A 26550-nucleotide genomic window follows, 5' to 3' on the forward strand; every position below is an offset into this window, starting at 1 on the left:
ATTTAGTTGTGTGTGTGTGTGCAAAAAGACGCCTCCACACTGGCGTTTTGTTCTGGGACGGTTACTGACAAGGTGTTTGAAACCATATACAGTACCTGCTGCATCTCAGACACTTCTGGACGCAAAGAGAAACGAGGATCACATTCGGCTGTAACACAGACAGACAGATGGAATGGATTTGCTCTGGGGATGAGAGACAGATCTTTATTGGGTTGCAAGTGTCTGTCTCAAGCTGCCGGGCTCGGAGTAAGTTTTGAAAACACGACAGAGTTTGACAATAGCCCCGGAGGATATTGTCTAATGTTTCCTGGTTGTGAATTCTTGGACTAAATGCTGCACAGAATCAAACCATGTGGCCAAGGCAGGCTGGCAAATATTAATCCGAAGTGGTGGTGAGGACTATTTGGAAAAGGTTTTAAAAAGGAAAAAAATATTGTTTCGAGGGAAATGGATGATTGCGTGGGCATTCTTATGCAGTTTCAAGGGTGTTCTGGGTGGTTTCTAGTTTCATTATTATCATCCATCAAGTAAAAACCTTACATCCATATGCAACTGCAATCCTCTTCATAACAAGTAACAAGAGATACTCGGACACTAAATTTCTCCACCGACACAGATTATTCTGAGTGATATAGATTCTGTAGATTTCTTATGGATGTTATTGATTCATTATGACTATTACTAATATTGAACTTCAAACCGGTAATGTTTCTTAACATTTTCTATATACAGAGTACACATTCATTACAATTTCCTCTCCTCTTTCCATTAACAGGGTACTGGCTGTCTTTAAACATGTGAAAAATTGCTTTCATCGACGGATACCGATTATTGGCCGATATATCGGTGCATCTCAACTAGCTAAATTATTAAAAGAATCATTCACGTCTAAAACACAAACTGTCAATTCCCAATTTTAGGTGACTGTTCTAGTGCTGCACAAAGTAATGATATCCCGCCAATAGCTCAATATTTTCATTGAAACATTAGGAAGATTGAATGGTGTGCCATGGGACACTTCTGTTCAAGGCACCTACTTCCCGTAAGAAAAACATTTGGATACATTCAAAAAAATATCTATTTGTTCTGCATACTTCTATCCTCATTCTAAATATTAAAAACTTTTTTCCTAGACATTTTTTAAGAGAAAGGTCCCGTCCCAGGCAATGTTAATAGTGGGAATTAAAAACATTCTCCATTAAGTCTCGTGAGCAATGAAAGAGCAATAAAGTTTTACAGATTCATTCGATGATTTTCTGACCAGTGATGTGAAACAACAGTTCACACTCACAATATGAGAACGGCATAAAACAGTGTGTGTGTCTGCCCTCACAGCTGCAGATGTAGACTCTTACTTGGATCTGGATTGACAGCTGCATCACGGATCTGTTACAGATTTGGACGTTTTCACTTGAGCGGTGCCTGCGAACAATATGCATGAAGCCCTGCTGATATAACTAATTCGGAATTTACACACTATAAGTCTCTTAATCTTTGCATCGAAGTTAATCGTTTCTAACTAATTCTCATGAAAATTTTACAGGAACGTAACAATTAACACTTGGTAAGTGCCAAAGAGAGTTAAAAAGAACCTTCTGTAAAAATGGTCTTCGTGGATAAATAAAAGTGATTTACTGGCTAATTGGCTGGTGGCATTATCTGAAACTCCAGCACAGGTGATCCGTTATTTAAATAGAACTAAAAGAATGAGAGTCTGAACATCGCTTAAGTGATATGAGCGAATGAATTGACCCTCAATAACTCTATTAATTAGCCATCTTACGTTTATCTACTTGATATATATCTTAAAGACAGTTCCAGTGACAAAACATATTATATTAATATATTATATAAATCTATATATAAATAGAGAAAGAAAACAATAAAATAATTGCAGTTATAAACGCAACGTTTTTGTAAATCTAAAAACATAAAAAAACGATAAACTCTGATTGAAAAAGTTTTATTTGTCTTACGCGCCAGACGTTCAGCCAACATTCCATGTGATGACTAAGGCTGAGCCTAACATTCCAAAGCACAGACTATGTCCAAGAGAAGCTACAAACTGTATTATCAGAATTTCCAGACCTCCGTTTAACATAAACTCTCAGAACAGAAGCAATAATAAATGACTGCTGAATGGAAAGAAGAACCTCATGCCCCCTGTTAAATAATACTTCCATCATCCCTGACTAAAGTTTCTCAGGTAGGACATCTACACCTCATCAAGGAGCTGATCCTCACTGGGCCGGAACAGGGTGTGTTAATTAACACAACATGAACTCCTCTCCATCTGGAGGAAGAGCGAGAGCCGGAGAGCAAAACAAACAGAACACGCCTCTTTCCTCCCCTCGTACGGTTGACATTTCCTACCCCGGCCTTTCATCTCCTCTTTAATCAAGGAGCAGTCATGATCCCCCTTGGAGAAATTGAATGCTCTTAATAAAATCTTCTTCTCGGCAGATAAAACCGATTGCATGGGGATGAGCGGAGAAGAGGGGAGGAAGCAGAGGTGAGGGGGTAAGTAGGGATTCAGGAGAAGGACGGTGTTGGGATAAATTAAATGGAGAGATATCTCACACTTGTCTGTAATGAACTACCATTGCATGCTGAAGACATGAGCCGGACTTGAGGAACAGGGTTTGGTGGGCTGTTGGTGTCACTATTGATTCTACAGGATTGTGCTAAAATAACTCATCCGTTATGCAGAGTATTTGAAAGATATTTTGAAAAATGTTTTGTAGCGTTATACTGTCCGCCAAGCTAAAGCCTGCTGTTTCCTGTCCAACACAAGCAATGAAGTGACAGTGATGTTGGCATGTGATGTCAGAGGGCGTGGCTGCATCTTGCTCTCTTCACCCTTGTAAATTGCCTGTCAGCCCTGCCACATTTGTGTCCGTGACCTTCTCTCCTTTTCATCAAGGATCATTAGTTAGCGAAATTTATTCGCATTGTTAATTCCTTCCCCTCAACTATCTCTCTCTCACACAAGCACACAGAAACACACACACAGTATCTCAGTTGCTAATAAGACTTTATTAGCTGCTGTTTGAAGCTGGGTCTTTGAAGCATCATCCCTGGAGGTTTGAAGAAGTCAGCAGTCTTAAGTGAGGCTGGCGGATAACAGGGACACATATATGCATGTTTCTATTACATACTGTATTTTAAAAAGATATAAACGGCTGTTTGACCTGAGGTTTCTGTGATTTGCATTAGTTCAAATATTAATAGATAAGAAATATAATGTGAGCTATTTTGATTAACTCATATTTTATGCCCTCATTTAACAATCATTGTACAATCATTTATTGTAATAAAATTAGCAATGATGTTATGTATTGTATTACATATGTAAGCTATATATATATACGATGCACCGAAACTAAATTTCTCTATCGATAGGATTGCCGATCATTAAGACTGATATCTGACGAGACTGATTATGAAGATTAGTTAAAACTGGAAAGTTTCTTAACATTTTCTATACACAGAGCACAAATCCATTGCATTTGTCACTCCTCTTTTGATTGACAGGATATAACAGCCCTGTGCATCGGATGTTTTTTAACTTTCGATTGCAGAAAGTGTTAAAAATTAGCTTTTATCGGACGGTACCGATAATTGGCCGATATATCTGTGCAATGTCTCTTTCTCTCTCTCTCTCTATATATACGGTATATTGTATAATACAGAAAATGGAAACAAAGGCCACAAAAGGAATAAAATTGTAAATAATATGGGGTTATCAATATGCTAAAATTGAAATATAATACTTTTTATATGCATTGTAAAGTAATGACAGTTTTTTTAGGATATGACGACTGTATAATCCAACGAGCAATCTTCCAGTCTCTCTCGTGAAACCAACATGGAGGTGACTAAAACTGCAATTCATCGACGGGCCGCTAGAGGCTGGCTCCAAAACAGAGCAGAATCTCATTGAGCCCCATGTTAAAATGGCCAACTTTACAGCACAAAAAAACGTGTTTACACCCTGGTACCAAAACATATTTTGGTCTATATTGGTAATTTTGCCCTTCATGACAACTGTGAGAGGGGGGAATTTTTTTTACAATTCATCTGTTTAGATAATATTAAGCCTTAAAATTCTGCATAATTAAAGGCGTGGCCACTTGAGTGACAGGTGTCCATTTAGCGGTCACATTCAAATTTTTGGTGTAGTTTCAGGTAATTTACCTCAAGATTAAGCTGTAAACCGCTGTAAACGTTTAAATGTCAAGTGCCAATACGTCTAGTGCGGCGGGCGTTGTTTGTTTCAGTAACAAGGCACGTCAGCTCCACCCACTTCTCTTTGCCCATTTTTCGAATATCCGGGAGTGACGGGCGATGATGGGAAGCCAAGATGGCGACGACCGGCTGTGCCTACTTTAGGCTTCATTTTTACTCTTCACAAACCTACGGGTGACATCACGGACACTACGTCCATATTTAATACAGTCTATGGTATAATTCCAGTGGTTAAGCTGCCAACTCATGAACTGCGTTTACAAATAAAGCCTTTAGTTTTATTATTTAATGACAGACCTATTTGACGACTGTGACCATTTCTCAGTCCACAAAAGAAACTCACAAGCACCCCCTATGCAGCATCAATGCAATGTGCTTTATCAAAGAATGCCTTCTTTTTAACTTCAATCCAAAATAAAGTATCAGTTTCTACACCAGTCATTAGGCACAGCTGAAAACAGAGATACTGCCTACACCATTTCCTCAGTCTGTCTGGGGAAATTCAAAATAAGACACAAAGTTTCCTTGACAGAAATTAGGACATCAATAAACAATATATGAACAAACACTTACAGTGTCAGCTGTTTGTGGGGGAAAGGACAAAATATCTTGTAAATAAGTTTTAAAGGATTGAAATAGGAAGTCGACCAGCTTTAATTACTTCTTTATCAAGCCCCAGCATACCTCTGGTGTGTACGTGCATGTGTGTGTGGCCTGTTTACTGCAAGATAAACTGCACTTTCTCTTGCCTAAAAGCTACACCATCCCAGTGAACACATCCCATCCCTAGTGGCACGCCGTGAGAATGAGCCACACTTAAGTGCACAAAACTACTCGTACACAATAACTCACTTAAGTAACCACACAAATCTTCCAGGAGATCAGGTAATACAAAATTACACACTGAATAAAATTACACATCCATTAAACAAGACTAATCAGGAAAGAAAAATGAACAAGTCAGTCTTCTGGAGCACAAACATGAATTATTTTTCTTCCTTCACAAACACTCCTTTGGCTGATGGTTTGGCTTGAGAAGCATATTTTGCCAGGCTGTTATTTTTTACACAACAGGTTAATAACAGAGCGAGATATAGTATGACAACAGGTATGCAGCAGTGAATAGAGACCAGAAGAGAAAATAAGAGCGAGCAATAAGAAAGGCCTCGGGGTTGATGGCAACACACAGCGTAATGATGAATTTTAGAGGAGTCGTGCGGCGCTAACTATTCAGAATCCTCGGAGTACGGCTAGCGTGCTTCATACATGCTCTTTATATAATGTCTCATGTTACCAACTATTCTTGTTCTGCGGCAGTCTCCATGTACCTGAGGCCATCTCTCTCGCTCTCTCTTTCTGGTTAACACCCTTTCAACATTATAAATCAGAGGAAGATACACCGAATACATAAGTAGAGAGAGGAATTTCAAAGGAATCCTATGGAATTACCTTCTCTTAATGTCCGTGAACAACTCGGTGTGCTTTACCGTGTGATGTATGCCTGACATTCTTTGTGTGTTTATGCAATCCCTTGCAGTAACTATACCTCATTACATGAACCAGGTAACTAAATACACAAAGGGGTCAGAGAGGGCATTGAATCTTCTTTGTCCAACTAACTTGGACAGTGTAATTTTACAGAAATTTACTGTTATTTTTAAACAGATTTTCACATATGTTAAAAAAATGTAATTTTACAGAATTTTACTTGAATTTGAACAAATTTTTCACATATTTTTGAAATAAGTTTGAAATAAGAATAAACTGCAAATTTCCGTGACAAAAACATGTTTAAGGTTTTTGTAATGCTGCCCGCTGCCCAATTATTTCCACAGTTTTGCCAAGAACGACATAAGGACCCAAAATGTGACTTTTCTCTTTGTTGAGGCTAAATTTGGTGGACGAGCAGGATTCTAATCACTGAGCTGAACCCCCCAAAAACCTGTATACAAAGTGCTTAACTGGGATTACAGGGACAGGTGCACGGTCAGATCAGAGGTCCGAGGTCACCCCAGCATGGCACCACACTGGCGCCTCAGTGACAAACACTCGGGAGTGTGGAAATTAGATGATACATGCACAACATCTCAGTTTACAGCAATTAACACATTTACAGGCATGTGGGCTTCTTGTTCTAATAAAACAATGTGTTGATTATTTTTATTTCAAGACACAGTACAAAAAACCTGCTGACTTTATTAGCAGCTTCTGAGAACCCTCTGAAATAGGAACTGATTTCAACAGGGTTTACGTATGTTATACAAAAAAGAAATGTTACAAAATGGAGTCGTCAAGTTTCTTAGAAACAGCTGTAACAATGACACGCTTAGACGTGTGATACATCATCATGCAATTGTTATTTGTTGCATTAGCTGCGTGATTCATGCAGCGTGTCAGACCTTCTAGTATTTATATTTGAAGGTAACAAGCTAGTTAGTTTACTGGCTGAATGGCCAGGACACGGTCCATTTCTAGTTCCGTTCCATTTAGACTGTAAACAATTGAACCAATCCATGGTTATAAAGTGCTTCTCTGTTAGACCGATCTCACCCCAGCAGGGCAAATGACTACCCCTGTTGTGGTTACCTAACAGACTTCTGGGTTGCTAAGGCAGAAAAGAAACGAAGCATTGCCTCTTTACTTATGTGCTCCTTTAATGTTTAGTCGTCTTTGAACGTCCCTTTCTATGTTCTTATTTGCTCAAAGGAGTGAAAGAAGATTTATAGAGTAGCAGAGGATGAATTAAAAAGATGAAACTAAGAGCAGGACACCCACAGTTCATATATACACCTGAATCATTTTAGCACAAACATAAAACCTTTGGTAAAGAGACAATCATCAGAGTAGAACGATGACTTTGAAATGATGCTCTCCGGGTCCAAAATCTCACAAATTTTGATAAAAGTAAGACAGAGAAACCTATTGTAAAACCATTAGGATTTCGTATCTCATTGCATTATTTTTATGACAGTTCACCACACTCCATTCCCATTACATTAAATTAAAAAAATGTTACAAAAAATACTGTAATGTGAATAAGGTTACATTAATGGGAATTTGATTACGGCATCTTTAATTGTACAATGACACCAACGCCATGAGCATAAAATCTATGAACCTCAGACCATGAGGTCACACCTCACACATCCTAAGGGAAATCACATAAAATTTGCTCATTATCTCGATCGTGATGGCGGCTGACGCTCAAAGCACTTGAAATCACTGATGTAAATATGACTCAAAGGGCATCTCGCGGGTCCAACGCACTGAAAGCCAAAACCTCATGTTGAATAGCCATCATAAACTGTTCACATAAATCTGATTCAACTCAGTGCTATTAACATCTGTCACACTTCTAGATTAACAAGACAGATTCAATTGGTAACCATTTAGGAAACATGACATGCCCACAAGCAATAAGATTTTAACTAGAATTTATGACCCATTAAAATAGGAATTAAATTCCGGGTTTATCATTATTGCAGTAAGGGAATCCATTAGGCAACATAAAGATTAATCATAAATATTTTAATTTACAGAGTATTAATACAGAGCTCAACCGAGTAACCTTCAGGGTACTTTGAGGGCTAATACGCTTTCAGCAAAGCATTCAGATTGTTAGAAGCATCTGCCGCAGGTATTTTGTTAGCATTTTCTTTATACGAAGTTGGGTTTATCGTTTTTTTACAGGAAGATAAAGATGCACCTGCATTCGCATCTGTTACATGCCACTTTACCAGCCAATTACATCTGATTTCATATGCCAATCAACTGAATCAAAATGATTCGTATTAATCTCCATCGAGCCTATTACATTTCAGACACACACAACACCAAGTAGTTCATCCATAAAATTTCCGTCTCCAAACATTTCAATAGTCTTGACATAAGTGAGCAGATCTACCAAATACTGTACATTTACACATTCACAAAACGTTTGAACGAAAACTGAATATATGAAGTGCTCAAGCTATATTGAAGGACATTCCGAAATGTTATTAAAAATAATCAGACGCGTTCCTTTTACATATTCCTCTTAAAGAAAAAGATCAGCTCATGCTTCAGTTCAATAACAGGATGTTCTGATAATGTTTCTACAGGAAAGACTTATGGAAGCACACATTTTTTTAATGCGTAAAATCATTCTCCATGATCTGTTCTCTCTTTGTGGAAACTCTTCATGCTTAGTTCTGAGTGAAGTGAAAGCGCACAATGAGATGTTCCTCTGTTTCATCACCTCCATGGTGTCATTTACTCAAGACACGAGAGCTGAAAGGCTGACAAGAAAAAGATCGAAAATGCTTCTACGTCTCTCAGCTGACTGAAATCTGGTTACAAAACACTCTCATCGACTGCACGGTAAGATTACAGATGCTCTGAAGACACAGATTTAGTCAATGTTTAATTACTTATTATGAAGGTTATATAAGATTTTCTTGTTCCATATATTACATATTGAAGGTTAGCCTGACATTTCAAAGAGAGGGTTTTAAATATTAATAAGAGATAACAGAGTTATGTTTGTTATGAGAGAGTGCCACTGTTGCATATCCCACAGTGCAGACTTTAAAAAATAAACAGTGTTCTATAAGCGCAGTGAAAGCTACTTAATATGTGTGCATTCTTTACTGTACATGCTTAATTATGATCTCTTCTCTTTATTTTCATCATATTAAACCTATCTTCCATTTTTGTCGAATAAGCTAAAAGTTGGCACAAAATGTATATGGCGGGTCAAAAGACTAATTGTGCTTTGATTGAACATCAAGGGTCAGATTGAGTACACAGGGCAAAATAGCGTGAGAGCGTATTTAAAAAAAAAGTTGTGCGTTTTAAAAACCAAAGCCGCAATATCTAATTTCCATAATACCCAACGCAATCTACTAAGAGTTGCGGAGATTAGTGCAGGGTTTAACACATGCATTTTGGGTGTAAATAAAGCCGCAAATACCAGTACGATCACAAGCACAAACCTTAGTAAATCAAGTTGCGTGATTCATTTAAATGCACTTCTCCCCATAAAGTTTGCAGCTGAAGAGGAAACTCATGCAAATGCATATGAAATAAGGTCAGTCGCAAGAACAGCTGTGTCCACACTTTTTCAGCGCTAATTTTCACTGCGTGTCTTTAACAAATACAGACAGTAGTGTTTTACGACAAAAGACGCGTTTGTGCTTCTGCAAGCTGTTGGTAAATCTGGCCCTAAGTATAACTAGCACTTTATCGCTTCACTCTGATTGGATAGTTTCTCAATTCTCCTTTCTTTGATTGGAGCTTACATATCAAACTCGTTATTAGATTCCAGATGCATCTAGTATTGAAATGATCAAAATAACGTTAATGAAAACAAATATTGCAACATTCAAATTTGCAATTGTTTGCAATAACTGCATGATTATAATTTTTCAAAAAGTTATGTATAGTCAAAGTTTTAGATCGATACAGATAGTAGAAAGACTGATAAGAAAAAGAAAGCGTGAAATTTTAATAAAATTAAAAAATAAATATAATATTAAAGTTATCACATTACACTTTTTTCTTAAATATCACTCAGACCTAATAATGGCTTTTTTCAATTTTGGATCTATATTTTTGAACATAAGTGTTTGTGACGTGACTCTGATTGATTGACATGGCTCTACACACATCATTATTTAATGCTAATAATTAATGCACTCCAACACATATACAGACTGCAACGGTATGTGTTTTTGTTTACGTGTGTGTGTGTGTGCGTGTGATTGATTATGACAGTTATATAAGTCTAAATGATGATATAAACACTGCATTAATCACCATTCAAACTCAATAACGCTTTATTGTCTGATTACGGTCAACGGTCGCCCACTCTCACATGTAGCATCAGGTGTACCTTCTGTCTTTTCTCAGAGTCTATCTCTTTCCATCTCTCTTTCCATTGCTGTTTCCAACAGCAGTGAAGTCACGTTCCTGCCTTGATGTGCTGAATGTGGCTTTCAGCCAGTTAGCAAAAGAGAAAAATACCCCTTAAAAACAAATTCTGAGCTATGCCGAACATTGTGAAAAGGCTTAGCACAGGTATTGTATGCACACATATGCAGACCGCTGATGGTGAATTTAGCGCTAAACATCTCCTGCAGGGGCATGTAGCAGGCAGCCCGATGTGAGGATGCTGAGGAGAGAGGTGTGTGTGTTTACCTTACTGTGGTACACTGATGGAGTGCTCAGTAATTGATATTTTGCTAAATCTGAACTCAGCTCAGAGGAAAACTGGGCCTCTGCCAACCCCTGGAAACTGAACCCGGGTCATGGATCATCAACCGCGTGTGTGCGAGATGCACGCTGTAATTCAGCCCATTGCCCCGTTCTTTGCATTAGCTGATCTTTACAAAGACTCACAGACGGAGGGAGAAATAAATAGATGCCGTCTGTCTGTGGGCATTTTAAAGATAAGGAATGCCTTTATGGGGGAAAAATGCATTTTGAAACGTCTGTGGGTGAAATTGCCAGTCTGAGTCACCTCGTCTACTGTATCTGTATGCAGGGAAAGTGATGATATGCTGTATATTGGCATTCTGTCAGGGAAGACATCTGTTTGCAGGTTATACATTTGTGGCTCTGTGCGCCAGCTGACACTTCCTGTCAGTCTAGAAAAAAGGCGAGAGGAGTTTTTCCATTTGAGAATGGCAGAATTCATAGTGCAGGCTTTCACTGTCTTATTAATCAGAGAGAGAAACGCACGCGGCACATTTCAGATGTTGAGAAGGCCTTGTACTTTCTTTAGGCTGCACTTTAAGATGCTGATAAATTGCATTGAATCTCATTGACTCAGCTACTCTGCTTTCAGGTGAAAACAATTGAGACGCATGAATAGGTCAGTAAAATTCAAAGAATGAGAAAGAAGAGAAAAGAAGCGGGTGGACAAGATGAGAAGTGAGGAGACAAAGAAAACAAGGAGACAAACGAGAATAAGGCATAATGCCACGGTCACACTACACTTTCCATTCCATTGACATCCATTCATACGCATGCGAATAATATTAGCAATCACTGCATTCCAAAGATCAAGTCTGGTGAACTTTGACTTGCGAGTATCAAATGATGACCAATAGAAGATCAACACATCACAGTGTGATCTTTTCAGGTGAAGGAAACCCTAAAACTAGAGCCAAATATACCTTTTTGTTTAATACAACCTTAAAAAAGAAAAGCGCTCAAGAAAATCATAATTAGGGATGCACCGATCCGATACTCTGGATCGGAATTGGGGCCGATCCGGGTCTTTTTTGCTGGATCGGGTATCGGACTGACGGGTTCTCTTCAGTCCGATCCGTTGCGATACCCGTAGATGTTACTCTAAAGCTTCATAAAGGATTAACTATCAGGAAATTACCATAAACGTTGTCATGCACTGTATTCGATGTCATGTATCTTGATAGCTTTATGGGAGGAATAAACCAATATAGCATAAATAAATAAAAATTGACCTCCGCTGGTGCGGTCATCTGTCAATCTCAATCCAGCATGCGTGTGTCCGGGAACAGTCAGGACGTTACTCGTTCCAAAGTTTTCAATATACTTCATAATCACTAGATAATAGATCGTGGTTTTGTTTAAAATGCATTTTGCCGGAGACAGCACTCGCTGAGTGTAACGTTATTAGATTCAAGCACTGGAAGCGGTCTATGTTATGCGTCATTCATACATAACTTTAAACTTTAGGATGGATTCAATGTTCTATGATTTAAACACATAACATATCTCTTCTCTTTGTGTTATAACTGTTTTGAACTTGGGAATCAAATATCAAATAACAGGATCATCACCATCCGCGATGCGCGTGAGTGAAGCGGGTGCATTAAGCGCATCATTCTGCGTCCAATGCGCATGACTTTAAATAACGTAGAAGCGAATGTATTAAGCGCATCATTTTGTGTCCAGGATGTGCATGAGCGAGTTTGGAGACTTTTATATTGTGATAGCTTTGTGTAATAAACAGAGATTTATTTGTTAAACATTTTGTAAGTATCTGTGCTTTATGAGACCACATTTTTGTTTTGTTTGTATTTTTAAGTTTAATACAGCACTTAATTACATTTAAAAAAATCATACTTTTAAGTAAAAATATTTAAGTAAAGGAAAATGGTAGATTTTAATGTACTCATGGATTTAAAGTAAAAAAAAAAAACATTTATTTATGGACTGTAGTGGAATAAGTATGATGTGCTTCATACTGTAGGAAAGCATTTTTTGTCCAAAGTACTCTGATATAGTACAGATATTTTAAAATGTACTTGAAAGTAAACATGCTTAACTATCCACCTCTGGGAATAAAAGTTAAAATATGCAAGTCTACTTTGATCATGAAAAACAGTGCAAGTATCGGATCAGAATCGGAATCGGCAGATACGCAGAATTCAGATATCGAAATCGGATCGGAAAGGAAAAAGTAGTATCGGTGCATCCCTAATCATAATCTATGATGTTTGGATAGAAAACTCTTTATCATGTGATGACACTATTTTACGAGGTGGCTTATTCGTCCGAATTCATCCGATCTTATTCATATGTGGCTTACATGTCAGTGACCGTTTAGGGTGGGTCTTCAGTATTGCATTTTTCTCGCAAATGTTGTTGTCTGATTCACATCACACGAATTAGGCACCTCGTATAGACAGTTTCATCGGACGTGCCGCCTAGACTGCAGTCAGTGTTGGGTAAGTTACTCTGAAAAAGTAATGAATTACTATTTACTCATTACATATTCAATAGTGTAATTAGATTACTGTCCAAATTACTCGGTCCAAAAAGTATTTAGTTACTCATTACTAATTACTTTCTATATCCTACATCAACCATGATTAGTTAAGTGATTCAAGAATAGACATGAAACGGCTTATTGAATTCATTCAAATAATATTATTAACTGACCAAAGTATTACAAATGTGAGAATTATACATTAAAGCACAGATTTTAAAGTAAAACTTTGAATTTTGAAGTCAATTACGCTATTGCACACGCATATATTTAACAAAGTATTTAGTTTAATTACATCAAAAGTAACTGTATTTAAATTACAGAAAACATATGAGTAATCCCTTACTTTACTTTTCTAAGGGGAAAGTAATTAAATTACAGTAAGTAATTACTTAGTAACTAGTTACACCCAACACTGACTGCAGTTCACTTCCAGTCTGTGTTTGATTATCGATCTGGTTAGTGTCTAATAATATAACTATTTATATTTAATTTAATTTATGTTAATATTAAGTTATATTATTAACATTAATTGTATTAAGAAACAATTTGTTGAAATTTGATGTATGTTAGTTTTATTAAATAAACAATTTGTTGAACATCTAGCTAAATTCAAAATATTGGAAAGGCAAGTTAAGCCAAGTAAGTTCTTCTCGGTTTCTTTTGCTTTTTATCTGAAATAATCTACAGTCACTCTATTGTTTGCGAATGTGTAATAGAAGCTAAGGGCAGTCCAGGATCGCACTCATGCGCAGTAACGTTTGTTTATGTTGTTGCTTTGAAACCGTCAATAATAGTTTTGAATTCTGAAAGTCTAGTGTGACCGCAGTGTCTACAGCCTCAACAAAGATACTGTAGTGTCAAAGACGGTGGCAACATTCTGCTCTAATTATTATGAGATCGAGGGCACAACACCTAACCTACAAACCTGATTCCTGCACAGGTTCAGCCCACCTGCTGGTCTACGGCTCCGAACAGACGTTCACTGGGACTTCGGACTCACAGAGTATAAAGAAACTGTGGCCCACTTTCCAACAGGCTTGGCATCCAAAACCGACGATTTCTCGCCTCTAAATGAATTATTCAATTCCCTGGATTCCTACACAGATATATTACAAAAGACAAATGGTGTCCTGCTATGGTGCCCTGCTTTGGCTCGAGCTGCATTTAGAGGAGGTTGTAGAACGTCAGTGAGCTGTAACTGTGGACTAAAACAGGCCTCTTTGTCTTAGAGAAGCGTTTGGCTGCAGGATCTAGACTGAGATTCATCACCCCGTAGTATCAGCGCCTCTATATTCCACATTTTTACACATGCATTGTGCGGCACATTCACATATAAGACATATCATCTCTATCCGTATGTGTGTGTTTTAATCTACTACTGGGTCAGAGGGACAGCCACGGAAAGATCATGCGCAAGACGCAAATGATCTGCTTAAATGTGCCCTGAAATGAACTTGCATCTTGAAAAGCAAACAAACGCCCTCACACACAAACACAGTTGAGGTTTGAGCTGTAGGAACACAGTGGGGCTTACAGAGAACACAGGCAGCTATCAGAATGCCGCACATGTTCCGATCCAAACGCGAGCGTGTGTGTGTTCGCTTCTCGGTTCTTTGAGATGGCGAGCTGATAAGCTACATAACCATTCAAGAAAAATGAATAACAAACCACCGAGGAGAAAACGCCTGGTGTGGCTGAAGATTTTGTGCTTTCTATCAGAGCTCAGCGAGTCTTTCACAGAAAACCCCATTGAGAGGGAGGCAGGAAATTCGGGGGAGCTTTTAGGAAAATGACTTTCTTTATCTTTTCAATGTGATCTCCCACTTTCTATTTCTTTCCCTAAAGTCAACACAAAAGTAGCTCACAAACCAATTTACTTGTATTATAATTTGGCACATATTATACAAACAGGATATTCAATGAGATAAAAATACAGGGGAAGATCTAAAATGTTATAAAATGTTCAATTTGAATGTCAGTTTGCAGTGGCTAGAGTTCTTTTTTTTGACAAAACTGTACTAAAAAATGAAAGGAATCTACGAGAATCAGAAATAAAGAAATAGGTTTAATATTTTCATTTCTACTAGGGAATTCGTGAACTATAAAATATATTCGTACAGCAAATAAGTACAGAACATTAAAATTATCATTAACAGCTCTTGTTGTACTCTTCAACCTCGAAGAAATTCACCGACTCTTCAAATTTACCGACTTATATGATGTAAATCAGTATGTAAAAGCATCAGGGAAAGAAGCAGAGTAACGTCAGTCGAGTCTCTCATTAACAGACTCTCAGAAAAGTAATTATAAAGACGTCAGGTGGAAAATAATTTACCAATCTTAGTTAATGTTGCTAACTCGGACAAGCGACTGGAGTTACTAATGTAATGCAATGCCTGTTTGTGTAAAAACCTTGTCCGAAGTCGGGGAATTCAAGTGGGACTTGAATATGCCATGGAGGGATATATAAACGATTTTAAAATAAATATGGTTGATAACAAGTTTAATTTGGAAACGATGGTTTACACACACAGTGCAGGCGAGAAGCCTCATGTTGCGGTCGTCACCATCACAGGTGACAACATCTAGGATCAACTGTTCATACGGCAGGGTAAGATTAATTACATTAACATTTAACCACTTCAATATGGAGAGACACTGACATGTTATTTTATGCCCTACAAGGTAGGCCTATATTCTGTGAGAACAGTTACCTATTCAGAATTGTATGTTAGAATGGACTCACTGACTTAACTAGTTTTAGCCAGAGATACGATAGGGAAGCACAAGATGACATTAAAGAACTCGAGGTGAAAACTTTTACTCAGTGAAAGTATGACAACCAGGAAAAAAAAGTTTTTCTCATCACTGGGATCTGAGTTAAATGAGGTTTGTGCCCTTCCTGTGTGGATTTAGGAAATTGAATAAAATAAATTCTACTCCTCATGCTCCTGGACTCCTGGAATTAGTGTACCCCAGACACATCGTTTCATCATTTTTGTAGCATAACGCCATAAAACAGATGAGAGCTTCGGATCTTACAATGTTTCTCTATGGCGCTGCAACCTAACGTTGTCTGACTTTCAATCCTAACTCATATTCACCTGCCATAGGCTCATCTGCGTTCGAGGGGAGTGACTTACCGATAGGTCAATTAAGTCCTATAAGAGCATCAGGTTGAGAGAACAAAAGTTCTTACCTTCCAGTACAGTGAGTTTAGTGCTGGTGTTAATTTCTCCAACGCTGTTGGTGGCCGTGCACTCGTAAATGGCCTCATCTCGATGCGTTCGCAAGGGCTGAATCCTCAGCACTGAACCCGAGCCGTCGTCAAATTCTATCACCTGAAACACACACAAATTATATTACACCAGAGTCACAAATAAACATCTCACTGGTGTCTTACCAATACAGAATAAGACATTAACAGAATTACACGCACAACACTCTTCTTTGATGCTAACAGCTCGCAAGGTTGCATGAATGAAAACATTGAGAATATCAATTAGATTATTAAAGGTCCAATGTATGAAATGTAGCAGCATCTAGTGGTGATGTTTCCAACTGCAATTGACGGCTCGCTCCACCCCCCTCCCTTTTGAAGCACTATGGTGGATGACACAGACAAAGATGTGGTCACGTTTTCGGTTATTTGCAGAAGGAGATGACGTATTTGCGAAATTCGCTCACTTTGTCTGTTTAGGGCTACTGTAGAAAACAACATGGTGAATTCCATGTGACTTTTTTGGACTTAGTTGATGCCTAGCACCCATTTTCATTTTGTGTGAAAAACTGAATCTTGACATTCTGCCTAATGTCTCATTGTGTGTTGACACAATACAAGTTAGAAGTTTTGGCGAGGCTATAACCATATACGTTTTTTGCAAAATGTGCTAATAAACCTAGCTGGAAATGTCCTCACTAGCTCCTATATGACAGCGATGTAAGATTCACGGCGAAATGGATTCATGTTTAAGCACGTGGCCATCATTGCATTCAGAGTGGAGTGTCTGAGACACAGAGCGTTTAAGTGAGATGGTGATGCTGTCAGCCCCGCTCTCCTTCAAGCTCAATCAACTCTGTTGACAGCGTGAGGGCGGGTCGTCTCAGCGAGCCCTCATGCCCGGCTCTTTGGTTTTAGGTTGGCTGCCAAATTGAGATCAACCTGAGCTCTTCTGCCTCACTGCTGGAGGACTGTACTGTCTACACTGATTGAAAAAAACAAACCGAATGTTCTGAGAATGCTATAGATAGAGTCAGCAAAGAGGACCTGCTCGACAAAAGATCTCCATAATTTGTCTGTTTTCACAAGCAGCTATTAAATTGCGTGGCTCTAATGCAGTTCCCTTGTTGCTACAGTAGTTAATCACATATTGTACATTAGAATTGATTATGGTCTGAAAGTTACAGTGGCTATTAAATATCTTTTAATGGTAGATATTAGTAGGGAGTAAATGACCTCTGTTATGAGTGTCTATTCTATGGAGAACTTTACATTGATATTCATCAGAGGAGCCCACAAGTTTAATGTTGAATAGCCATTTATGTAAATGTTGTGTCACAGGTTAATGTTCCCATTGCTGTGACATCATAACAGGTGATAGACTGAATATCAGCTGATAACTTGGCTAATTATTTGTGTATTTTTAGAACATTCTAATCGCCGGATAATGTGTCTACTTGGCTGATCACCAGAAATGATAAAATCTCCAGACAAACAAAGCCAGTTTTCAACGTGTTTAGTGAATTTGACAGCTGCAATCTGCAACTTCAGTGGTTATAATGAGCAAAAATATTACTTATTATTAAGACTCTCCTTGAATATCAACTGCATGATTTCGAAGGAAAGACAGTTTGACTAATTTGATTTCAATCCACGGAAAGATACATACGTAGTCGTATTAGCAGGTCATATTAGCATGTTACAGTCTGGCTTGTTTTGTGCCAAACGCCATATGGAATATGAGGCTCTGTACTGTCCCCCGACTGCAAAGGGTTTTAGCAGACCACCAGGGCCAGGCGACCTTCCAAGATCCACTCACCCTAAAACCGCTCCATCAGAAAGATGGATTCACATCCTCCACCTGCGTTGATGCTGAAACTGGCAGCATAAGCAAAAACTGCAACAATGGCAGGACATTGCGTGAAGGGGACATTTCTTTTGTCCGGAGTGCATTGAGACCTGTCAGACCTTCCCTGAACGCTTCTCCAAAAATGTCACAGCTCACTGACTCGGACCAAAGAGAGGCCACATCCGGTCCAGACGACAAAAGGAGAGTCGTGCAAACTGACTGCTAGGGTGGAATCAGAGCTATTATGATTTGGACTGCCTGTCAATAATAACATACAAAGCATTGAGAAGACATGTTTTAACCCGTTAGAGTTGTTTGGATCACTTTTATGATCTATGTATATCCATTTGGAGCTGTAACATAATGAGTCCCATAATAAAATCCCATTTTATATCAAATTCTTAGTTTGTGTTTAGCTGAGGAATTTAAGTCAACTGGGATGAAATGAGGACAAGTACAATTTTGGGTGAACAATTTCTTTAAAAATAACTAATTATTGTCTAAAGATTCATATTTCCTAAAGTAATAGATACAATTGTGTTTTTATTAAAGCATAAATAAAAAATATATATTTCATTTTTTTACATATCAAATATTTATTTATATTTCTATTTAGCATTTCTATTATCCATTAGTGTATTCATATGTATTGAAGAAAGTCTGTACACAAGCACTTTGTGTACTCCCAGACTTCATACTTATTCTAAACCGCCTGCACTACAACTGAGCTCGATATGTAACTTGCATGTAAACAGTTGACATCTCCCTGGCGGCCTCCAAACCTCACAGCAAGTCACGATGAAAGAAAAATCCCCCGCACATGATCTTAATCAAAGAGTGAAGCCGAATTTTTGTGCGATGCCTGAGAGCATGAAAGCTCAGTTAGAGGTGAGAATAAAAGCAGGCGCTTTGTTTTTCAAACTGGGTTTGATTTCATGTTCTGGTTAAAGAACAGCTGGCAGGAAGCAGGTAGATCTCCCACATGATGCTTGATGTCACATCTGATCAGAGCACGGGTACAAAGATAGCGCATCTCTTCATCTGGCATGTACATGTACCTCAAAGCGCTGCGAGCTGACTTTCTTTCCCTTCTTCATCCAGGTGATGCGTGGCTTAGGCTCTCCGACCGCCTGGCACACGAAGGAAGCCACCCCTCCAGAGATGCCTGTCTGATCTTCAGGAATCTTAATAAAACTGGGCATGCCTGGAATAGAGATGGAAGTGACATTAAAACATTGTACACCCAACAAAGACAAATGACACAGATATTTCTCTAGCAAGATTATTATAGTTTAATAAAATTAAACAAAAACAATTTCAACGTTTCTATAAATTGAAAAATAAAATACCGTCCAAATATTGCTTGAAAAACTTAAATGTAACAAAAACGAGAAATGTTGCCTTAATTAATGAAGTTAACTTATATCTTCTATACAAAATATGTTCAATGTAAATATGTATATATAAAACCTTATAGCAATATAAAAAATAAAAGCATAAATTTATAAAATTGCTTAAAATTAAACTAATATGAACAGAAAAACTATAATAAAGACAGCAGCTAATTCTAAAAATATAAATAAAACTATAATTAAACTGAAAACAAAACCGTAATAATTCTGCAGGCTTCTCTGCAGAGATTTCATAATGAATCCGGCAAACTCCAGATTATTCGGAATGTGCTTCTTGTATCCTTTACACATGTCACAATGTCTTGAGTTCTATTTCTTATAAGGAGAATTGACTAAGATTTTGTGTGTTTGTTTGTTTTCTTCATTCTTAAAGGAGTAGTTCACCTTCAAAATAAAAAATCCGTCTTCGTTTACCAATCTTTTGTCTTTTCAAGCCTGTATGACCTTCTTTCTTCCGCAAAAAACAAAAAGATGATATTTTGAAAAATGTTGTTAACTTCCCCCCATTCACTTGCAACATTTTTCAAACTATCTTCAGAAGAAAGAAAGTAAAACAGGTTTGACATGTTTGAAGGTTTTTCATTTTGAAGGTGACCTACTCCTTTAACGCCATTTCAGCATTTCAGCCTATTTTCTTGGCGAGAACCAGTCAATCCATACACAAGTCTGTTATATACACAAGTTGATCCATACACAAATTGGGGGGACAATTTGGAATCCTCAATCGACCTAACCGGAGTAAACCCACACGAACACAGGGAGAACATGCAAACTCCACACAGGAAGGTTTCTCATCCCAGCCAGGGCTTGAACCGGGGACCTTCTTACTGTGAGACACTCTTTTTGTGTTTCATATGACCAGTGACAAATGTATAAAGAACACAACCACAATAAATACACGAGTTCTACTGCAGAGTTGAAGATTATCACTCTGACATTGTGCCTAAGATCTGTTTTTGTGCTTCAGAAAACTAACTAATACAGAGTTACCACATCGAGATGAGTAAAGTGTTCCCTTAAGTCTCCAGAGTTTTTAAAGCAAAACAAAATACAACTTTGCACTACAACTATCCTAACAATAAGCGCTTGAACAAAAACTGTGTTTAATGCCTCCCTTCAGCTAGACCTCCTGGCAGGTCCCAATAATATCCACTAGTGCATGTCCCTCATGGCTGGAAACAATAAATAGGAACGACTCGAGACGGCTGTACCAAAAAATAAATAAACTGTGTATAAGCTATGACAGCTCTATTTCAGAGGATGTATCAAAATTATAATTAAAAGCTCTGACAGAATATGAATCATGGCGACCCAACCAAATTGAGCTCCCCAACCGGCACGTTCCCCTGGTGAAAACCTGTCTGCAGAGGAGAGCTGACAACGGCGTAATTAAAGATTCCGGCCATCCAGCTCACCGCGGGGAGCGACAGATATATCATACCGCTCACCGTCTGCTTTGTTTACTTCTGTCTCCGGCTACGGGATGCATAATGCAAACCGCTGCCCTCTCTGGGGACGATGTCTTCATTTTTTGGAAGGAAGTGTGTTGGTGTTGTATGTGTGTGAGATTACAGGGGAGCATGCCATTTTCTTTGCCTTTAATTCATTCTTTCACTGGCTTTACAGAAGTGATGTCAGTAGGGCAGGTGTCATTATGGGAAGCAGTGATCACAATTGTGTTTTTGGTGACTTTCATTACAGGTAAACACAAACACGCACGCACACACAGTAAGGCATGCATAATGGATTATTTCTGCGCACGAAGAAGGCGCATGATGTCTGATGTGTATTTCAGGGTAATCAGTCCTATATATTTGCATCACCTGCACAGGGTTACAGGACGCCAAATCTTCACAAACATGACTGATGTATCTGACGGTCACATTGGCTGTTTACCTCTGACCCTGGATGCATCACGCAGGACAGGCATCACAGATTCACAGTCACGCAAGACTTCCTCTGCCTGCTAGCATGACGGTCTGCTTCAATATTTACAGTGTTGACTTTCATGTGTGTTGTAGAGGCAGAGCAAAGCAATCTGGCTCCCTAGGTTTGCGTCCTTACTTAACCTCAGCAAAACACAGAAAACAGACTATCTAATGAGCACCATTACATCACCTGTCAATCATGCAGTACAGTAGGCATTTAAACGCCCTCTGAATGTCACTCAAACTCAAACCGTCGATTCTCCTGTTTCGCCGTTTTCACTCTTTTCTCTACATAAGTGACGCCCACTATAAGTCTGTTTCTCTATTATAATCTGTAACCCACGTCTACATAGACTGTATTTAAACCTCACCTTAAAAACAAAAAGAAATGAAGAAAAATCTCAAGTGCACGCGCATAATTGTGTTACATCAGATTCATACATGATGGAAATCATTTCCACTCCATGACGAGAGGCTCCTGGCGTATCAATACTTTGTTGGAATTCCTTGATTAAATCATCAAAACATTAACTTGGAGTCTACATGCAATTCATAGACTGATTCAAATCGGTATTTGTAAACGGACAAAGCTGGACTGTGTCTGCCTGTCAGGATGAATGTGGGGCGTTTCTAAGGTCAGTGAATCACACGGAGGCGGCGTGGAGTGTTGCATGAACTCGCCTGCAGCTAGGAGCATTTTTAAGTCAAAGCATCTGTGTTTTCTCCCGGTCCCAGACCAGGCCGTCATGAACATAACTCACGCAATTACATGTTAGCAAGAATTCATCATGTTAAACAGGGAATAATAGACCATTAACATTCAGAATGAAAGAAGCATGGAATTGGTGACATACTATCTGAAAGGAGTATTGGAAACGATATCACAGTGAGAACTCAAAGCCCTCTGTGAATGTTTATGACGCCATTTGATATCCAGAAGATTAACTTAAAATAATTTTATTTTGAAGCATATCTCTCGATATTAAACTTTGAGTGTCCACAAGCCATTCGATTTCAGACATGACCATAGATTGCGAGCTCTGCTTTATTATTGCTGCGTATATTTCATATCTGTCCGTAAAATATTCAACAAAGAGGTTTCATTTCTTTAGTGTTGTCTGCAGAGAGGAATCTGTGGCATAATTTAAACAAGCCACCTCTTTTCTGCTGAATAAGCTACAATATGCCAGTATTGATATTCCAATTTATGCTGACAGTCACAAGTCTGCCTCGTGAGACTTTGTTATTTATAGACCATAATTGCAGCTCTAAGTGGATTTTACAGTTTATACAATTACTAGACAAATGGATTAAAAAGGAATTTGAGTACTGTACTTGAGGCGAGTATGGGTCAAGTTTCTGGCCTAGGGGTCAGAGGTCACAACAGTGGGCACTGGGCAGCCGACCACCAACATGGCACTCACTTCCCTTGAACTGCTGCGGGAATACAGTTCATTTGTCGTACCCACAGATTAATGAGTATCAGCAGTCTGTGGCTGTCTATGTTTATTTCTCACGTAAAACAAGCCACAGAAAAATAAACACAACCCCTTGTGCCACAAGTTCATGCCATTTCACTTTATGTTTACATTATGCATTTCATTCACAGCAGAAGCTTCAAAACCCGCAGGAAGTAAAAGAACCTGACAGCTTCCAGGAAGTCAGCCTCCTGCCCTCTGCCCCCAAACATCAAGCAGCCCAAAATCGATCGGAGTTCAGCAGCCCGGCCATTTATTCTCATTAATTATGGATGCGCTGTTTACATCCAATTCTGCACGCTCATGTCTGCAGGACAGAATCTGATTGGACGTGAACACAGGATGTGTCAATATGTTCAACACCAGTGCTGCCGATGTACTGAACAGCGTTCTTATGCGTATAGTATATGCAGCGTTTAGTTTGTGTACAAACTACGAAGGGTGCTTAAGATGCCCCTGACTGAGGTAAACTAAATATCAACTTTTGTTTTCTAGTGTGTCTGTGATGTTGGTTACGTCTGTGAAATTATTAACAGGCCTTATTGTTATTTTTTGATCAACAATAATGATTTGTTTTCGTCATCGTTGTTTGATCAACACATTTGCACTTTTTCAGGGAAAGGCTTTTAACCATTTACGAAGTCTTAAAGGGATAGTTCACCCAAACATGATAACTCCGTTATTAATCACTCACCCTCTTGTGATTTCAAACTTATATGACATTCTTTCTTCTGCAGAACACAAAAAAAGATATTTAGAAAAATGTGGGTCACCGAAAACCGATGGTCCCTATTGACTTCTATTGTATGTACATAAAACCAATGCAAGTCAATGGGTAGCATAGTTTTTATGTTGCTAACAATTTTTTAAATATCTTCTTTTGTGTTCTGCCAAAGAAGGAAAGTCATAAAACATTGAAAGTTTATTAAATGATATATTTTTTTTGTTGGCTAAACTCTCATTTTAAGTTGGAGGTTCTTGTGCAAAACAAGTTGCTATGTAGACCAGACTTGTGCTTTATTTGGCTACATGAGAAAGGCATCTTAGTCCACACATTGTCATAATATCTTGCTGTTCAAAAACTGTACTAAAAAATACATAACAGGTCTCTGCGAGTTTTTCAGACATGATAAAGTTGATCTAGTGTGAACTCTGGGATTTATAACTCATGAGCAGGCTGAATATTCCATGGGTGGTAATAAGGTAAGAACAACACTAAATTCCCAAACCTAGTTAGAGAAACTCCAGCTGAACGCCTGGACTGTTTTATTATTCAAGGGAAGAGAGGAGTGAGATAAAGCCGTGGAGAAATTGCTTCTCTTTTATTCCCCATTGGGTGGTGCATTACAGTAATGGCTCTGTCTAAATAGCTATAAAGAGGAAGAGTGGTGGCCTATTATAACCAACGTGAACAATTCCTCTCTATTTCAATCTCTCTCTCACGCTTTCTGATGCGTGTTAGCAGGGGTGGTGTGGCTGGTATTGTTTCTTGTTCGCGATCGTTCAATAAGCGGCGAGTGAAATGCCTACACATGCAGAGAAACTCTGAAGGTGATTATACGATCCGCACACCCGGACCGTCTCACTTTAAAGGCTCTGACATCACTAATAAACTCGTTCAGCGACTGAGAAGTATGAATCAGAAAATTAGCTTTCTGATGACAATGTAATTGCCTTTCAGCGGAGCAGGAGACAGACGAGTTATTTAAAAGAAACAGAACAATTTGGTCCCGCAGTCTGATTTCTCTTTTCAAGCGGGAACGGTTTGCTATGAGATAGATGGATTTTTTAAGTTTAATGTGAATATTTAAGGAGTAATGTACAGTCGGTTGATCATCATCACATATTATAAAGAGGATAGGTCCTGTCCTTGATGCGGATGGGTCAAAAGTTGGGCAATTCCATGAAAATCTCAACCTTATCATAAATAAATTAAGCTTTTACCAAACGCTTTTTACAAAGGTAGCAACACAGTTAATAACATTTAGTGTTTCAAATACCCATGTGAGATCTCTCTTCAAATTTGTAAAGCATTTGTTTTATTTTTAGTGCCTGATTTTTCTTAGTCCTGTAAGTGCCATTTTCAGGATTGTCACATCCATAACCCTACATATTCCTCATAAATGGACACACGGAAATTTTAATAAAATAACTATTTTATATTCTTTAAAGAGGCATCCCTTCTCCATGAATTGGGTGTTATTGATTAAGCCTATAAGTTTGTCGTCTCCCAAATACTGTCACATTGATAACGCTTATTTCCCCATTTTCAAATAGAAAATTTGTTCATAGACTGATATTTTTGGACGTTTAGACTCTATAAACGAGGGTTTAGTAAAGTATAAACAGATGGTTCAATATATTCGTAACAAATGCATTATCTGAGCATTTTTATATCACGTCCATAACGCAAAATGTCACATCCATGACGTTGCAATATATTGTTTATTCACAAAAGTGATGACTTCACTGCGAATGTGCATCACTACCATCACTTGAATTTGTTGCACGGCAAAGTCTTGTACTGCAAAATGAAAAAGTGATTTAAAATGCAAAAAAAGAGACTCCAGAGTGGGACAAAAGAGAGATTTAACAGCAGTTTTATACAGTTTAGCTAAAAACTTTGACTGGACATGTGGATATATTTAAAGGTCATTTAACAAATAAAAAACAAGCCTGCACAAAATGTTAAAATATTTTTTTTTCTGCACTTAAAAACTGCAGTGGTATAAGATAAAGTGTGCCAGCTTCCATTAGCTGTGATTTAGGTTACAGTAAACACTGCTAGATGAACACCGGCAGAAGGGATAAAATGACGAAATTGAGACTGAAAATCCCACACGCACACGCGCAAGCACACACACAAACACAATCAGTGCAGCAGCTTTCTTGTCATTCAACACCCTGCTCTTGTCCTTCAGGACCTCTCTCTCATTTGGGCTCATATAACCAGGGTTTAATGGCATCTAGGCAGACAGCCAAACAGTCAAATACATGAGTCTGAGCTGCGTTTGTCAATGACAAATGACAAAAGTTTCAAACTTAAGTCACTGCTTTTGGACTGCAAAGCTCTCATTAGCAGTGCGGCTACACGGGCTCAATCATGCACAACGAGAGGAATCATTCACACAAACACAAAGACAGGCGCTGAGCTTTTTACAAGGCCCAGAGGTGCACACATTTTCTAAATGGCTGTTGAAAGAATATATTCTCCCAGTGAGCGGCCCTATTCAGTTTCCTTATGCATGATAACAGTGCAGAGAACAAGAAGTTCATTAAACTGACTCGGATCTGTGTGAAATAACCGCTATGATAACTCATCATTTGCTTAGTTCAAGATGAAAAACAAATACGTTTCATGTGTGTATATTCTAACTACCCTAAAAGTGCCTTGCAGTAGACCTGCAGAGTGTAAAATATCTACTGGGACGATCTACTACATTTGACAAAATGCAGCATACGACCAGAGCACAACATTACAGCCCATAATGCAATGCATCAACACACTAAGACCCTGTCTGCACCAATTTTATCCGTTTTGGCCTTTTGTTGACACTGAGACAGCATTTTTGTTAACAAAAACAGAGCTTTATGAAAACGCATTCGAAAGTGGATACATTTGAAAATGCCATTTTCGCACTGTAGTCTGGAGGAGGAAGACAGAGGGGTTTAAGA

The 26550-nt window shown here is 38.4% G+C and overlaps 1 protein-coding gene across 15 annotated transcripts in view; it reads right to left on the minus strand.

Annotated features, from left to right (window-relative positions):
* The window catches only part of ptprfa (protein tyrosine phosphatase receptor type Fa), a 167804-nt gene that overhangs the window by 85874 nt on the left and 55380 nt on the right, over positions 1-26550 (minus strand). For all 15 annotated transcript variants that reach the window (XM_056750937.1, XM_056750946.1, XM_056750949.1 and 12 more), the window contains 2 exons: positions 19116-19261; positions 16188-16329 (listed from right to left, as the gene is read on the minus strand). In XM_056750937.1, the coding sequence (XP_056606915.1) occupies positions 16188-16329; positions 19116-19261 (288 nt within the window). The remainder of the gene's footprint in view (positions 1-16187; positions 16330-19115; positions 19262-26550) is intronic.

Source organism: Triplophysa dalaica, chromosome 6 (genome assembly GCF_015846415.1).
Source record: "Triplophysa dalaica isolate WHDGS20190420 chromosome 6, ASM1584641v1, whole genome shotgun sequence".
NCBI lineage: Eukaryota > Metazoa > Chordata > Actinopteri > Cypriniformes > Nemacheilidae > Triplophysa > Triplophysa dalaica.